We start from the raw sequence: 18,361 nt of genomic DNA on the forward strand, positions 1-18,361 counted from the left end.
TGAGTAACATCACTTAGTACTGAATTTATAACAGAAACGAAAAAATAAGTATACATGTATCATTCATATGATCTACATTTCATTGTGTAATCTTTAGTAACAACCAATCAACAAGAGGTGCCACTAACAGCAAGTACCATCACCACCACCACTTTTATTTTTCTGTGTTAAGAAATAGGATACAAGTTCCTCATCTGCTAACTATTCTCCTAAGACCACAGCGGCATGACTTTGGTGAAGAGGATATTGGATAGCAATTCATTTATTCACACTAAAAGAAATGTTTTGTTTCCTTCTTTTGACATTATCCATCCTACAATTGTCATACTTCTTCAGACCACTGACAGCCTTTTTTTCATCACTGGAAGTTGTTTATGCTAATGCTTCACAGAAGTAACACACATATCCAGTTATGAATACTGAAATGGACTAAAATAATATGAAAGATTTTACGTGTCTTATGTGCAAGTGGAATAAAATACACTCTCCCTACGCCCAAGTCATGCCACGCAGATTTGCCTTACAAACAAGTATAGAACCTAGTCTAGGCATCACACCTGTATCTACACACTAGCCTATATAAATAATGCCTTGACAACTGTTTTTTTTTTATTATTTCTAATATTGACAACTAATATGCATACCACAGAAGAGCATAAAATTCAACAGTACAAATATACAAAATTTAACTGGATATTTGAAGTCACTGGGGAGGCTGCCAAGCACTTTTCCTAAAGGGCTGGTCAGAAATGTTGCTAATATCTGTTAAATAATCTATTTACTGAGTTATTCATAAACAACAATTAACTGTTAAAATAAGGAAATCAATGACCAATTATGCATGCATAAATGCCCTGGGTTTAATAGGTATACACTATAATGTTTAACTTTTCTTTCCTTCTGATGGCTTTATCTATTGCCTATCTATTAAGACCCAAACCTAATATAAATTCAGTGGAGCTTTAAATGACCTTCACCTTATACACATTCATTCTCTTTCAATGCATCCAATGCAAAGCTATGAAAACTCAACCAGGGGAAAAGATATGCTTAATTTTATAAGATAAAAATAATGAATAGATATACAGAATAGTAATACTTTAAAAAACAAGGTTATCGGAATAATCACAGGCACTGATAACATACTTTTCCTTCTCAACCCTGGCAAGAGAGGTACTATTTGATAAATGCTGCAAAGACTGACCACATCAGGTCGTTAGCATTGGGCTTGGCAGCTTCTGCATCAAGATCAAGATCCAGCAGTTCTCGTACACGTTTCATGGCAACCTAGATGAATGCAGGAGTTTGAGTTAGCACCATTCTACTAGAATATAGTGCATGAATGTAATCAATAGTCAGATACTTTATATCATCAATGAAGTTAATGAGAAGAAGTGCCATAAAACTGAGGTTACTATAGGATGAGAACAGATAATGTATGAAGCATAAAGGGTGAAGTTATGTTGGTTAATAAGATATGATCATATTAAATGAAGGGCACTGATCTGCTGTAAAATGGAGATATGTTTCTAGGAGGATCTATATCCTTTGAGGATGGCCATGTTAAGATTATAAAGGACACAACAAGGAAATGTTGAAGCTCAAAACTATGGATTTTTTTTTCTTATCTAAGATACTGCTCCCTAACTCTCATTTGAAGGCTATTACTTCACTTTCTCTAACCTCTCCTCCATTCTTTTCAGATTTGTGCAATGCTAAAATGTTCAACCTCCTATGTTCTATGTTTTTTTTAGACAATAACTAAATGAATTAGTCTTTGTTAAGTTTATTTATTTATTTATTTTTTCTGAAAAATTTAATGATATCAACTCTGAAGAACCATCTGGTATTATCATGCTGCTCCTCTCAGAAACGGACCTGTTGACTAGTGTGTGTGTGTGTGTGTGTGTGTGTGTGTGTGTGTGTGTGTGTCTATATATATATATATATATATATATATATATATATATATATATATATATATATATATATATATATATATATATATAGGATGGCTGAAAATAAAATGTTTGATGCCCAAATGAAAGGTTCAGTAGTGACAGCATCTCACCTCATAATCATCATCAGATAGAGGGGCAAAGGCATTCTCCAACACATCAGAGGCATGGGCCAGATATATGAGGGCTAGCGTCCGCCGGTCCATCCTCTGGGGATCTCCCACCCATCGGCTCAGCACACTGTCTTGAACCTGCAACCCACAGTATGCCATCATTAGTTCGGGTATCAATGCTTCCATTAAATTAAAAATATATAGGAATTCAGTTATTGGACTTCTAAGAGAACAATCAGTGACTTTTTACTGGTGGTTTAACAAGGCCATAATAACTTATTTAGCCAAAATAATAGAATTAAAGTGGACAATACATTTTATAACTGAACAAGCACAACATGCTACTAATGCAGCTTAATGTGATAGCAGACACATTTTGCAGTTAATGATTTGTGTATGCTGTCATTTTTATTACACCCATCCAGGGTTGAGTGAACACAATATTTTTCCACTAATTCTTACCTTTTTCACCAATTTGGTCTTGGTTACATTGTCTGTGAGGGGATGTGTTGTCATATCAAACACCAGGAAATTCTGCTTCTCTGTAGTAAGCACTCCCTTCTCAACCATGTTCTTGGCCAACCTCTCCCGCACATTTCTGAGCTGGTATCTCAATTTGAGTGGGTTCCAAGACTCCCCTAGGTTGATGAAAAGTTGAAATAAAATAGAATATAAATAGAAAAATAAAAATAAAAATTTACTTTGTATTACCACGTACACTGTCTTTTATATATATATATATATATATATATATATATATATATATATATATATATATATATATATATATATATATATATATATATATATATATATATATAAAATACAGTGAGACAAATAAAACTCATTATAAACTCATTATGAGTGATTCTGTCATGTGTTGGTGGTGAAGCAGTACATAGACTGTACTGGCCCAGGTTGGCTTAGCATACTTATTTGATAACTTACCAGATAGGAATTCAATCCAGGACTGTACTGTTTGTGGAGGGTCTGTATCTTTTATGTGCTTCAGTGCCTCGTCCAGCAGTACGTCACCAGTTGGCAGCTCAGACCGTACTATAACCTGAATGAATCAATGTTCCTTTCAGTGCTTCTTAGCCAAAATAATCTCCATTATATTTACAAAAATAATTACAAGGTTTTCACTCCGGCACACTATCAAAATCTACACTTTAAGGATTAAATTATACAATTTACAGCATTTTGAAGTAATTATTTATTTTGTAACAGAAGCATACCAAGATATGTCCTCTCTATCTATCAAATATGTATGAGAGAGAGAGAGAGAGAGAGAGAGAGAGAGAGAGAGAGAGAGAGAGAGAGAGAGAGAGAGAGAGAGAGAGAGAGAGAGAGAGAGAGAGAGAGAGAGAGAGAGAGAGAGAGAGAGAGAGAGAGAATCAGTTCATAAGTGGGTAAAGGCAGGGAGAGAGGAAACAGAGATGGTGTGAAGAGGTGAAATAGGCAAAAGCATGAAAAAGGAAAATGTTCAGAGTGGTGAGCAGATTGAACTGGGGGCAAGAGAATGAATAAAAGATTAAGACAAGTGAAGTGAACTTCACTTGTTGGCATTAAAAAAAAAACATAAAAAAAAAAAAGCCTGTTTTTTTTCAATATTTTACTTATCAAAATTTAGTTCTATATTATATTGATAATTAAGGTCTATATATGTACATATAAAAAATGTAAAAGTAATCAAATCTGGCACGTTTATTTCCTGTAAAGCACAGGTTAACACAGGGTTTGTCCAATTGGACCAACCTATATCAGTATGACCTAAACAAGTGCGTGTTCTTCATTGAAAGTGTCAAAATCTTTCAAGATCTAATTCTCAATGTAATTTCTGGCACCTATTCAAAAACATCTCCAATAACTTTGCTTCTTCATCTTTCCCTCCTTTACTTCAACCTGATGGCACCAGTGCCATCTCATCTATTTCTAAAGCTGAACTCTTCACTCAAATCTTTGCTAAAAACTCTACCTTGGATGATTCAGACCTTGTTCCTCCCTCTCCTCCACCCTCTGACTACTTCATGCTACCCATTAAAACCCTTTGCAATGATGTTTTCAAGCCCTCGCTGGCCTTAACTCTTAGGAAGCTTATGAACCTGATGGGGTCCCTTCCATTGTTCTCCAAAACTGTGCCTCTGTGCTTGCACCCTGCCTTGTCAAACTCTTTCAACTGTCAACATCTACCTTTCCTTCTTGCTGGAAGTTTGCCTAAATTCAGCATGTTCTTAAAAAGGGTGACCATTCTGATCCTTCAAACTATCATCCAATTGCTTTAATTTCCTGCCTTTCTTAAGTTTTAAATCTATCCTCAATAGGAAGATTATTAAACATCTATCACTTCACAACCTTCTTACCTGATTGCCAGTATGGGTTCCATCAAGGCTGCTCTACTGGCGATCTAGCTTTCCTTACTGATTCTTGGTCATCCTCTTTTAGGGATTTTGGTGAAACTTTTACTGTTGGCTTAGTCATATCAAAAGGCTTTAATAGTCGGGTACAAAGCTTTGGTTTCAAAACTACCCTCCTATGGTTTCTATTCTTCTCTCTGTAACTTCATCTCAAGTTTCCTTTCTGACTGTTCTATTGCTGCTGTGGTAGATGGTCACTGTTCTTCTAAATCTATTAACAGTGGTGTTCGTCACGGTTCTGTCCTGTCACCCACTCTCTTCATATTATTCATTAATCATCTCCTAAACCAAACTTCTTTTCCTATCCACTCCTATGCTGATGATAACACCCTGCACTTTTTCACTTCTTTTTGTAGATGTCCAATCCTTCAAGAAGTAAACAGTTCTTACAGGGAAGCCACAGAATGCTTGACTTCTGAGCTCTCTAGAATTTCTGATTAGGATAGAGCAAATGTAGTATTGTTCAATGCCTCAAAAACTCAATTCTTCCATTTATCAACTCGACACAACTTTCCAAACAATTATCCCCCCTCTTCTTCAATGACACTAAACTGTCCAACTCTTCTACACTGAACATTCTCAGTTTGCCCTTTACTTATAATCTAAACTGGAAATTCCACATCTCATCTCTAGCTAAAACAAGCAGCTTCTATGAAGTTAGGTGTTCTGAGTTTTTCTTATCCCCAAGCTGCTAACTCTGTATGCCTTATCTGTCTGTCCATGTATGGGGTATGCTTCACATGTAATGGGGGGTGGGTGGGGGATGTCCACTCATACTGCTCTTTTCAACAGGGTGGAATCAAAAGCTTATCATCTTATCAACTCTTCCCCTCTAACTGACTGTCTGCAACCTCTCTGTCATTGCCGGTTATGTTGCATCTCTTGGTATCTTCTCCTGTTATTTTCATGTCAACTGCTCTTCTGATCTTGTTAACTGCATGACTCCCCTCCTCCCGTGGCCTCGCTGCACAAGACTTTCTTCTTTCTCTCACCCCTATTCTATCTACCTCTCTAATGCAAGAGTTAACCAGTATTCTCAAATTCATCTCTGGAATGCATCTCTGGAATGCACTTCCTGCTTCTGTATTTACTCCTTTCTATGACTTGAACTCTTTCAGGAGGGAGGTTTCAACACTGTAATTTTTGATGACTGGCACCTCAGTGGACCTTTTTTTTTTTTTTAATTATATTTTTGTTGCTCTTGGCTAGTGCCCCTCCTACATGAGAGAAAAAAAAAAAAAAATAAAATAAAACCTTTTATTTAACTCTAGAATACTTTTTATTTGTTTATTCAAATAGATTTCTCTATAAATATGAAGAATAAAGAAAGAAATAACCCTGGCTGTAGGGGCAACAAAGGCAGCAGGAAGAGAGTAGGCTGTAGAAGAGAGATTAAGGAGGTTGGCTATGATATATAAGTTGTCAGTTTAGATTTCAAAATAAGTCAACAATAGATGAAATACTGATTACCAGTCAACCAAAATGTTGATGATGATGGTGAATTCAGTAGTTTTCTGACATCAAAGGTATAATCAATAACAAACTAGATATTCACAAATGAAGATTGCCAAGACCATGTGACCACACACAATCACTCCCTCACAAATTAGCTTCTAGAGAGAAGACCAATCTACTCTGCATGAGGGTCAGTTACCTAGAATAAAGTTCATACTTAAGCTTACCTTGCGGTTGAGGAGGGACTTGCGACGCAGACCAGCCTTCTCCAGCTCCACCCTGCCACGCAATGCCAACTCTATTAAGATGCATCCACGAAGACCCGAAGATATGCAGTCATTCCAGAAGCTTGTGTACCCCTGAATGAAGTCACTTTAGTCAGTATAGTTGTTTCTTCTTATATACAATTAAAGCATTTCTTAGCCTTACTAATGGAAAAAATTGCTATATTATCTACTTAATTAGTTGATCAGAAAATAAATAGGTTGCTGCTAATGTGCAACATTCTAACACAAATCATGTCTTAATATGGGGAAACTTAACCCTAATGTGGGGATGGGGTGCATCAAACTGCAGAGAAGTCTGTGACGTGGAGTAGCGTAACACTTGCATTGCGAAAGCGACTGTCCCATCGCCGCTGCCAGCACCATCACTGACAGTGATGCAAATTTAGTGAGGAGGATAGACTGCAGCCACTACTGATGCCATCCATGGTGATGTCAACAGTGGGTGTTCATCAGTGGGTGGTGTGTGTGTAAACAATGACTTAACATGGTTACATAAAAATTTTTACTGTACTGTACCAGGTTTCATTCATTATCCTTTTGATACTTTATGAAACCCCACATATTTTTTTACCTTCAGTTATATGCATAAAAAATTGAATATTATAGTTACTATGAAAATATTTTATTTGAATTTTTTTTGGGTCCTGTTTTTGCCAAGTCACACAGTCAATTTTTCCCACTGCTTTCATTAAAACTAATGTGAATTGCATCTAACACTGGCAAATAGCAAGACTGGATCCTGTGAAAGTAAAGACCTAACTGTATTAGCATTTTGCTTCAATCACTAATATTGCCCTGGAAATGAGCTGACCCAAAATCTGTATTTTACTTTATTCAAGATGTGGATAATGCAGTGAATAATCTCTCAAGCATCCATGTTCCCATGTGCTGAACACTCCAAAGCTAAACTGGCCAACTCTTTTACTCCTCTCTCTACATACTTTCTGAAAAAGGTGTTTTAAGTGAAAAATTATGAAAATAGATAAATTAATGATAAATATATAATAATAATAATAATAATAATAATAATAATAATAATAATAATAATAATAATAATAACAACAACAACAATAATAATAATTTACAACATCAGTAAAATCTTGTATAACAAATGTTTATAGAGTGAAGATCATATGTAATAAACTCTTAAAGCCAGTCACAGAAGCATTTACAAAACTATGAATCTTACAGGCAGCAAAAGTTTGCAAATATCTGTTAATTCTCATCTGTTAAACACAACTACACTACAGGATACTGATCAGACTAGATTTAATAACTGTTAGCTGCTGCAATATGTACAAGCTACTAGTCTGGCTATTGAGAACTGCAATGGTGCGAGTGGTGCAGACAATTTTTTATTAAATTAATTTAATGAAGTGTATTTAATGATCACCACAATTGGTCTATCAGGCACCATGCCAGCTGAATTAAATTTAATGTTAATGAAACATGAAGAGAAAATAGAAAAGAAATGGTATGCAGTAGCTGTGCATCACTGCTGCTGTTGTCATCACTCCCCAACATGCACTGAGTTTCCTTTAATCTAGCCTACAAGTGTTCAAGTGTGACAAAGGTCTCCACAAGTGCTGGGATGGAGTGATGATGACACAGATAAAACCTTAGAAAAAGAAGCCAAATTCAAGCATACTGGGCTGGAGCAGCAGCTGGAGACACCATACAATAAATACGATTACCACTCAAAGCCTGTATCAATGCTCACCTATACACATATACATGTATCCAATAATAACAAATGACAGTAATAAAGAACTGATGATAATGACAATGTGGTTAATACAACTAACAAATTTAACTTTTTGTCCTTCATGGGAGAGGAATGAGGGTGAAGGGAGCATATACGTCACTGCACTGCTGGGTGGAGTGATACCAACACTCATTTTCTCCACATATTTCACCAAATAAAGAATTAAGATTTCCTTATTGGCTCATTCCTATTTCATCTCAAAGTATCCGTACAGCATTTCTTGTTGAATGACCTGCCTTGTAAAGCAAACCTAAGATTGTTAAAAGACATTTCCTGTTACACTGATGAATTTTTAGATATAATGACCTGGCCTTTCTACAATCAGTAGATCCCTAAAAATTAAATTATACATAACTAATATATGCCCAATCTTAGAATTTGGTTCTTTTATTCAGAACACAAACTATATTATGGACTTGACTCGAGTCAGTCCAAAAAAGATGGACTAGGTGAATATCTGGCCTAGAGGAAAAATATCATGACAGACTAAGAACACTAAAGCTCTTTTCTGTGTAAGGAAGACTTTTCCATGCTAACTTGATAAAGTGTTGCAAAATATTCCATAACTTGTCTCCAGTCATTCTTCCTGACCCCTTTACCCTTGCACAAGATTCTAACCCTTTTTAAATATTTCTTCGCCATTGTCACTGTGATGCTAGATGCAGATTTTTCCCTGTAAGAATAAATCAAGATTGGAATGGTCTCCCACTGTGTGTGGATCAAGCCATCTCTCTGAATTCTTTCAAAAAAAGGCCAGTGTGACTTCCTAAGTGAAACTTTGAATCAATTTTGCAACTGATCATTGTGTTGACTAGTTGCACATGATTGTAATTATCAATTTTTAATTGTTCTTGTTTGTTATTGTTTATGGGTATGTAACACACTTTCCAGTCCTTGGGGTGGTGTGTTAACCATTGTGGGGGGTCTAACAAGGTAATAAGAAGGTAACCAGGTAAAACTGAGGATTTACTATATGGTACTGTATATACCTACCTTGCCTTGTTTTACCTCTTAAGGTGTAGCAAAGATAACTTGTGTACAATTAGATGCATCAAGCACATGCACAAAACATACCCAGTCAGACAGAAGGGGAAGACTGCTACTGTGACAGGACACAAACCCGTTTTGTCTCTGCTCATCCCAGAATCCGAACTTGGGAAACACTATAGGTAAGCAAGTTTGCCAATTCCTACATAACTTAGCTGTTTCTTCTGTTACTACTACTACTACTACTATTACTACTACTATGATGATATTGACAAAATAATAACAAAGAACAATTTTTCTGACAGATTTCAATGTTTTGATTTGCATGACCACTTCTCTACATTTTTTTTTACTTCTTTTGAGGGTGAGTAGAATTATCAATTGGCAATACTAAGCCTGATCTAGCAACACCTCAAACTCAGTTATTCAATAATCTGTGACTGAAACACAGAGTTCCCCGAACTGTTGCCTAACATCTCCAAACAGCCAGACAGTTACGGGGATTTCCAATTTAAACCCATCTAATCTAAATAATCTCCATATGGAGCACTAGAACTTCCACGAATCATTAAAAATTCATAGTTATGCATTCACAGTTCAGCAATAAGTGCCAAAAATTTGTATCATATTTTCCTGCTTTGTTTACAAACCACCAGTTTTGTTGTTTGGGTAAAATACCACTACTTCTGCATATAATTGGTTTACCTGCATAACAAGCAGAGCCGTTGGTGATATATCTGGCAAGAAGGATGTAATTTGTAGGCAGGCAGATGAACTATATTGTATGGGTTTCAAGCATCATGACCACAAGTGCCTCGGTGGCAATTTCCGTCTGGGAGAATCTACGTCATTTGTAAACTGACTTTACCGATTCGCCTTTCGAGAAAAGAAGGAGTAAAATTTGTGATGAGGGAATCTACGCCCCATTTGTTGACAGGTGAATCGGCCACGTAGGTTCCCACAGCCCCAGGCCAGGCTGCCAACTCTTTCCCCTTGTCTTGCTCAGGGCTAATTTTCCTGGCTCATTATCTCCTATCTTCCATAAAACATAATCCTGAATGTGCCCACACCCACCTCCTTATCCTTGAGGCCCAGTAACAGCACTTCCTCCATCAGGGTGAGCCTCGTCTCCTTGCAGTCCCCATCATCCAGGTACTCCTCTCCACTGGAGTGTCTTCGCTTCTCGTCGTCGCTGTCATTTTTGTTGTTCTTGTCTTGTGTGTCTCTCGGAACGTTCCTGCGCTGGATGAGCCCGTCTGGTCGATTCATCTTGTCAGGCTCCCATTAAAACGGAAAAAAACACACGAGGAATCCCAGCGTCATGAGGTGCCAGCGCGACACTGCCGTCAACAGAGGCGGCCATCCCCCCGCCCCACGCAGGCCCCGTTAGCCGCGCCGCCTGGGGCTTATGGGGGAACTAATACTAACTGAGGCCCCTTCCATAGATCTATCTAACATACAGACTCTCACTGTTTTGGCATGAAAAACTAGCAAGCAAATAACGCAAATAAAGAAGCCCCTTCACCATCATAAAGAACGGAAGACGATAACTTCATACGTTTTCTTTCTCTGCCATGATGCTCCAGCTGACAGAACTAGATAAGGGATGATAACATCATCAATTGCCGTTTCAAGAACTGGTATTATCAGTAAGTTTATCTGAGGACCCATACAAATTGATAATGTTTAACCCATTCATAGGTTATAAATTATTACACTGCAGTACAACAGTTTTCATTGTGGGAAGAAACTACGTAATATATTCAACAGCTGGCAAAGTACTCGTATGTTCATTTATGACATCATATCTATCATGAAAATATGACAGAGGAGCATTTCGATATCTAGTCTTGCAAGCACTAGAAGCACAGCAGGCTGCAGGAAGCGGATATCTTGATAACTTGTAAGGAAAGTGACCTTTTCGTCGCCACCATCGACACTCCGTCATTAATTCCAAGCACGAGAGAAACAACCAATAATAATAATAAAAAAGAATAAATAAATAAACAAATAAAATAAAATAAAATAAAAATAAAAATAGATATTAACAATAATAATAATGATAATAATAATAATAATAATAATAATAATAATAATAATAATAATAATAATAATAATAATAATAATAATAATAACAATAATAAATAAATAAATAAATAAAATGTATTACTTCCTTTGCTTTAATGCAACTTGTCGTTTGTATCAAAAAGGGTAACTCTCTGGCTAAAATTATCGCGATGATAGTTTTGAAGTGTAGTAATTAGGGAATAGAAACCGCTCACTTCTGTCGATGGTTTTCTAATAATTAACTCTCACCGCCACAAACCATAATCACTGCCTTAAGAACGTGACAAATGGAAACAGAGAATCATGGTGATGCAGGGATGCTCTAAATAGTTTCATGATAATAGTAATAGTAATCACGAAAAAGAAAAAAAAAAAAAACTTCTTCTTCTTCTTCTTCTTTTTCTTCTTCTTCTTCTTCTTCTTCTTCTTCTTCTTCTTCTTCTTCTTCTTCTTCTTATTATTATTATTATTATTATTACTGAATAAACTAAAATCCATCGTAGCTTCATATTGATAATGATTGTCATTTGTATTTGATTCTTTCAAAGGCCCGCAGGAACACATGGAAATTGTGTGTGTGTGTGTGTGTGTGTGTGTGTGTGTGTGTGTGTGTGTGAATATTTTATACCAAAAGAAATCAGTAAGTTCCAAAATGAAATTGACAGTCTATCTCTCTATCTATCTGTCCATCTATCTATCTATCTATCTATCTCCAAGATCTTGATCGTAAAGGGATGAGAGAAAGCGCCTTCGTCATAACATCCTCGTTACTCTCTCTCTGCACGGCTCCGTGGAACACCTGTCCGAACACCTGCGGGTCTTGACGATGTGTTGGCAGCAGGTGCGCTGACCCATGCTAGTGTGTGTGTGTGTGTGTGTGTGTGTGTGTGAGCTGCCATGAATTTCAGCTAGGATTAAAGATGAGTGTTACTATGCATTATGTTAATGTGGAGAAAATAACTGAAGCAATGACTTCCTGAGTGATTTAATCCTTTAGCAAGGTGTGTGTGTGTGTGTGTGTGTGTGTGTGTGTGTGTGTGTGTGTGTGTGTGCGTGCGTGTGTTTGAAAGCTAACATGTATTATATAACATTAGTGGAGCATGTATTGATTTACTACATTTTGGAAACTACCAGCTGGGATTTCTGAGTGACATAATAGCTGATAAATTATTATATAACTAGATCACTGGCACTGTACATCCCTTTCTAGGTGTATGGATGTATGAGTACAGTCTGGTAACGTCACAGGAGAACTTGTGTAAATACGTGCCAAAAGCGCATCTTGTATATGAGTGAGGAGTAGCAGCTAGTGTTATCAGGAGAATGATAAGGGTACGCGCTGGTGGAAGGATGTGCTCATTGATTGTCAGGGAACAAGAGACAAGAAGGAAGGGCAATAAGAACATTTATAAGATTCCGATAATTCTTTTTCGACTATACTCTAACGTAGTGCATGGGACACCCAAGGGTGCATGAGTTTTTCCAAAAGGGTACCTGGAATTAATGAACTAAATGGAAGGACACATGACATGGCCGGTGTGTATAAGACTGCACAGTAGAAAAGATGTTTTAGAAAGAAAATTGTGTATCATGTAAGAAATTAATATATATATATATATATATATATATATATATATATATATATATATATATATATATATATATATATATATATATATATATATATATATATATATATATATATATATATATATATATATATTGAAAATAAAATATTAAAGATTTATGTAACATCAGAATAATTATATTATACTCAGACACAACTCACGCCACACAGATTTGAGATGTGGCATTTTACTTTAATATATACTTAACACCTGTATAATAATGATTTAACATCGAGTAAGTATTTTTGATGATTAAAATGAAGATCTAATACCTTTATCTATATATTTTCAGTCCTGAGACTAAAGAGAAGCGTGAATTAATTATTTTTTTTATTCTTATTAATCGTCCTAGGCGCTACGGTACACGCACATGAATTTCTCAAAAACTCAGGGAAAGGTGCATTAACTTAAAAGAGGTTGGGAGCCACTGCTTTATAGGAACTGGCACCTCAAGTAACCTTTTTTTTTTTTTTTTATAGGAAGGGTAACACAAAGAGGATGGTTCGTTGAAAGAAAGATTCGTAATTGGAGAAAGATGCTGCTGAAGCAAGACGGGATGAACGGGAAAGGAAGAGTAGGTCCGGAGAGATGGTTTTAAGGGAAAGCCCAAATTATTTGCGTAACTGTGTCCTTGTGACAGTAATGGCAGGAATAACTCGGAAGGAGGACTGGGAATGATAATAATAGGAAAAAAAAATAATAGATTGATTGATAAAAGAAAATAAAAAAAATGCTTCGCTAGTACCTCGTTTTATATTATTGGTTTCATTAGATTTACATTTTATTAATGTTTTACTTGAGTTTTGCATCTCTCTTTTGTGAGTTCTTATTTTTGTTCTTTTGATTTCTATGTATTTCTACTTTTGAACTTGTAATTGTAGCTACGCACACTGCTTACAGGCAAATATTGTTATATGAATGGACTACAGAATAATTGTATGATGAGGCAAGAATTCATGAACACTGAACTGTGGTCAATGAATATCTATCTATCTACGGTGAACGCAAACACTTTGAATATGTTATCATAGCAACGCTACTTTTTTTTTTTTTTTTTTTATGTAGGAGGGACACTGACCAAGGGCAACGAAAATCCGAAAAAAAAGCCAACTGAAATGCCAGTCCCATAAAAAGGGTCCAAAGCGGTAGTCAAAAATTAAAGGATAAGTATCTTGAAACCTCCCTCTTGAAGGAATTCAAGTCATCGGTTGGTGGAATTACAGAAGCAGGCAGGGAGTTCCAGAGAAAGGGAGGAATAATTGAAAATACTGGTTAACTCTTGCGTTAGAGAGATGGACAGAATAGGAGTGAGAGAAAGAAGAGTCTTGTGCAGCGAGGCCGCGGGAGGAGGAGAGGCATGCAGTTAGCAGGATCAGAAGAGCAGTTAGCATGAAAATAGCGGCAGAAGACAGCTAGAGATGCAACATTGCGATGATGTGAGAGAGGCTGAAGACAGTCAGTTAGAGGAGAGGAGTTGATGAAACGAAAAACTTTTGATTCCACCCTGTCTAGAAGAGCAGTATGAGTGGAACCGTCCCCCCACCCCCCCGCCGAGATGTGAAGCATACTCCATACATGGACGGATAAGGCCCTTGTACAGAGTTAACAGCTGGGGGGGGGGGGTTGAGAAAAACTGGCGGAGACGTCTCAAAACACCTAACTTCATAGAAGCTGTTTTAGCTAGAGATGAGATGTGAAGTTTCCAGTTCAGATTATAATTAAAGGATAGACCGAGGATGTTCAGTGTAGAAGAGAGGGACAGTTGAGTTTCATTGAAGAAGAGGGGATTGTTGTCTGGAAGGTTGTGTCGAGTTGATAGATGGAGGAATTGAGTTTTTGAGGCATTGAACAATACTAAGTTTGCTCTGCCCCAATCAGAAATTTTAGAAAGATCAGAAGTCAAGCGTTCCGTGGCTTCCCTGCGTGAAATGTTTACTTCCTGAAGGGTTGGACGTCTATGAAAAGACGTGGAAAAGTGCAGGGTGGTATCATCAGCATAGGAGTGGATAGGACAAGAAGTTTGGTTTAGAAGACCATTAATGAATAATGAGAAGAGAGTGGGTCACAGGACAGAACCCTGAGGAACACCACTGTTAATAGATTTAGGAGAAGAACAGTGACCGTCTACCACAGCAGCAATAGAACGGTCAGAAAGGAAACTTGAGATGAAGTTACAGAGAGAAGGATAGAAGCCGTAGGAGGATAGTTTGGTTTGAAAATCAAAGCTTTGTGCCAGACTCTATCAAAAGCTTTAAATATGTCCAAGGCAACAGCAAAAGTTTCACCAAAATTTCTAAAAGAGGATGACCAAGACTCAGTAAGGAAAGCCAGAAGATCACCAGTAGAGCGGCCTTGACGGAACCCCATGGCGATCAGATAGAAGGTTGTGAAGTGATAGATGTTTAAGAATCTTCCTGTTGAGGATAGATTCAAAAACTTTAGATAAGCAAGAAATTAAAGCAATAGGACATTAGTTTGAGGGACTAGAACGGTCACCCTTTTTTAGGAACAGGCTGAATGTAGGCAAATTTCCAGCAAAAAGGAAAGGTAGATGTTGACAGACAGAGCTGAAAGAGTTTGACTAGGCAAGGTGCAAGCACGGAGGCACAGTTTCGGAGAACAATAGGAGGGACTCCATCAGGTCCATAAGCCTTCCGAGGGTTTAGGCCAGCAAGGGCATGGAAAACATCATTGCGAATAATTTTAATAGGTATAATGAAGTAGTCAGAGGGTGGAGGAGAGGGAGGAACAAGCCCAGAATCGTCCAAGGTAGGGTTTTTAGCAAAGGTTTGAGCGAAGAGTTCAGCTTTAGAAATAGATGTGATAGCAGTGGTGCCATCTGGTTGAAATAAGGGAGGGAAAGAAGTAGAAGAAGCAAAGTTATTGGAGATATTTTTGGCTAGATGCTAGAAGTCACAAGGGGAGTTAGATCTTGAAAGGTTTTGACATTTTCTGTTAATGAAGGAGTTTTTGGCTAGTTGGAGAACAGACTTGGCATGGTTCCGGGCAGAAATATAAAGTGCATGAGATTCTGGTGATAGAAGGCTTAAGTACCTTTTGTGGGCCACCTCTCTATCATGTATAGCACGAGAACAAGCTGTGTTAAACCAAGGTTTAGAAGGTTTAGGACGAGAAAAAGAGTGAGGAATGTACGCCTCCATGCCAGACACTATCACCTCTGTTACGCGCTCAGCACACAAAGACGGGTCTCTGATACGGAAGCAGTAGTCATTCCAAGGAAAATCAGCAAAATACCTCCTCAGGTCCCCCCAACTAGCAGAGGCAAAACGCCAGAGGCACCTTCGCTTAGGGGATCCTGAGGAGGGATTGGAGCGATAGGACAAGATACAGATATGACATTGTGATCGGAGGAGCCCAACGGAGAAGAAAGGGTGACAGCATAAGCAGAAGGATTAGAGGTCAGGAAAAGGTCAAGAATGTTGGGCGTATCTCCAAGACGGTCAGGAATACGAGTAGGGTGTTGCACCAATAGGTCGTGGAGGATAGCAAAGTTGAAGGCTAGTTCACCAGGATGATCAGTGAAGGGAGAAGAAAGCCAAAGCTGGTGGTGAACATTGAAGTCTCCAAGAATGGAGATCTCTGCAAAAGGGAAGAGGGTCAGAATGTGCTCCACTTTGGAAGTTAAATAGTCAAAGAATTTCTTATAGTCAGTTATAGGAGTTAGGTGAGAGGTTTACAGCACAGATGAATTTAGTTTGAGAGTGACTCTGTAGTCGTAGCCAGATGGTGGAAAACTCGAAAGATTCAAGAGCGTGGGCACGAGAGCAGGTTAAGTCATTGCGCACATAAAAGAAGCATCCAGCTTTGGATCGAAAATGAGGATAGAGAAAGTAGGAGGGAACAGAAAAAGGGCTACTGTCAGTTGCCTCAGACACCTGAGTTTCAGTGAGGAAAAAAAGATGAGGTTTAGAAGAGGAGAGGTGGTGTTCTACAGATTGAAAATTAGATCTTAGACCGCGAATGTTGCAGAAGTTAATGAAGAAAAAGTTGAGGGGGGTGTCAAGACACTTGTGGTCGTCGACAGAAAGGCAGTCCGACCTGGGGACATTTATGGTCCCCTTCCCAGATAGGGACTCCGAGGCTGGTGTAGGAGTCGCCATGATGATTTTTAAAATTTTTGAGTGAAGGATGTGTGTGTTATTAGGTGCTTGTAGTTTTGTGTGGAGGAAGAGAGTTGTTTTTAGAGGGCAGGCTGTGACTGCCCCCTCACAATACTGACTACCTATTTAAATGATACTGTGTGTGTGTGTGTGTGTGTGTGTGTGTGTGTGTGTGTGTGTGTGTGTAAGCACAACAATAGAAAATTAAAATGTTTGGAAGAAGGAGATATGCATAGAGTCGCCTTGGTGCACACAGCTTTCGGAAATATTTGATTGGATTATTTTGACTGCAAGCTTAAATATTAGGGCGGGAACATCTCTTGATCATCTCCTGTATCCAATTTCAGAAAAAGAAAGTATGATATGATAATGTGCCAAGGTAATACTCCATTACTAAGCGAAAAAGAAACATAATTAGCGGATGGAAATGTTTATTTTTTCTGTTAAGATACAAGGTTAACGTAAATGTTGATTTTTCTAGTTTTTGATATCTGTTTTTAATGCGCTAGTATATGAGTGTGGATATGTATGCATGTATGTATGCATGTATGTAACGCATCTGATTTTCTCGTGCATCACAACAAGAACAAGGAGTGTGTTTACTGCCTCAAGTACCAGAGGTGCGGGGTCAAGTGCTTCACCGACGCCCAGCTGACTGCTTCAACATTCCTGCGACAGACGCCTGTTAAGAACAAAGTTTCGCATTAAACTAGCAAATGGAAATCTGTCCAGGATAGAAAGCCACACATTGTGGCTTAATATTCTCTTTTACACAAGGGGAATAAGTATCATTATTGAGTTGTCTAATTAGCAAATTTAGACATGACAACCAGTTTGGGTGAGGAGTTTACTTTTCTCCAGCAAGTGTTGGAATGACTCGAGGGGACCCGGTGGCCTAGTTTACAGCGCATCACAGCAGCTGTTGCTCGCCGGGAGAAACGCCAGTTTCACGGATTGACCATTATTCCTCCTCAATGAGTGTTAAGTTGGGGGAGGATTTCAGATTTCATCGTGTGTGTGTGTGTGTGTGTGTGTGAGGGTGGAGCTACTATGGAGAAAGTGAGGCTACAATATGATGAGCAGCACTCACGACGCATCTGCCGCCATTCACCTAGCGACTGTCTGCGGCGACACCCACTTCCACCTCGGCGACACCCACCTCCCGCGTGCAGCTCTTGATCGAGACAACAGCGTAGAGCTGCTCTAGTGTTCCTCTTCTGTGCTGTGACAAGACACCGAACTGCTACTGAGAGACAGAAAACACACATTTTGATTACAGAAATATTAGCAGAAAATGGACACTGGGTAGTGCCAGAGATAAAATCAAGCCCACGTTATGGGGTATTGATGCAGATATCACTAGAATGCTGTCACAACCACACTGACTCGTGACTTAGAACACTGAAGAGAAAGAACAAAGTTCAGCCACCTGCCACGTCTGCTCAGAAGCAAAGGACTTCCATGTGTTTGATTTGAGCAACATACAAATACATCATCAGTGTCACTGGACTCTGCCCCAGCGTCCATCATGAAGACAACCTTGGTGAGTCACTCTGAAAGTCA

The 18,361-nt window shown here is 38.1% G+C and overlaps 2 protein-coding genes across 2 annotated transcripts in view; one reads left to right on the forward strand and one right to left on the reverse strand.

Moving 5' to 3' along the window:
* Positions 1 to 10,366, reverse strand: LOC135116205 (Golgi phosphoprotein 3 homolog sauron-like). Its single transcript, XM_064033547.1, has 6 exons — positions 10,057 to 10,366; positions 6,171 to 6,302; positions 3,020 to 3,134; positions 2,534 to 2,709; positions 2,072 to 2,209; positions 1 to 1,287 (listed from the first exon to the last, which is right to left on the reverse strand). The coding sequence occupies exons 1-6, from the start codon at positions 10,249 to 10,251 to the stop codon at positions 1,177 to 1,179; spliced, it is 867 nt and encodes a 288-aa protein (XP_063889617.1). The 5' UTR covers positions 10,252 to 10,366; the 3' UTR covers positions 1 to 1,176.
* Positions 10,367 to 17,448: 7,082 nt separating this feature from the next.
* LOC135116071 (uncharacterized) overlaps positions 17,449 to 18,361 on the forward strand; it is a 39,025-nt gene continuing 38,112 nt past the window's right edge. The window contains exon 1 of the mRNA XM_064033282.1: positions 17,449 to 18,341. Coding sequence (XP_063889352.1) covers positions 18,327 to 18,341 — 15 coding nt within the window. The 5' untranslated portion in view covers positions 17,449 to 18,326. The remainder of the gene's footprint in view (positions 18,342 to 18,361) is intronic.

The sequence above is a fragment of the Scylla paramamosain genome, chromosome 30 (genome assembly GCF_035594125.1).
Source record: "Scylla paramamosain isolate STU-SP2022 chromosome 30, ASM3559412v1, whole genome shotgun sequence".
Classification (NCBI taxonomy): domain Eukaryota; kingdom Metazoa; phylum Arthropoda; class Malacostraca; order Decapoda; family Portunidae; genus Scylla; species Scylla paramamosain.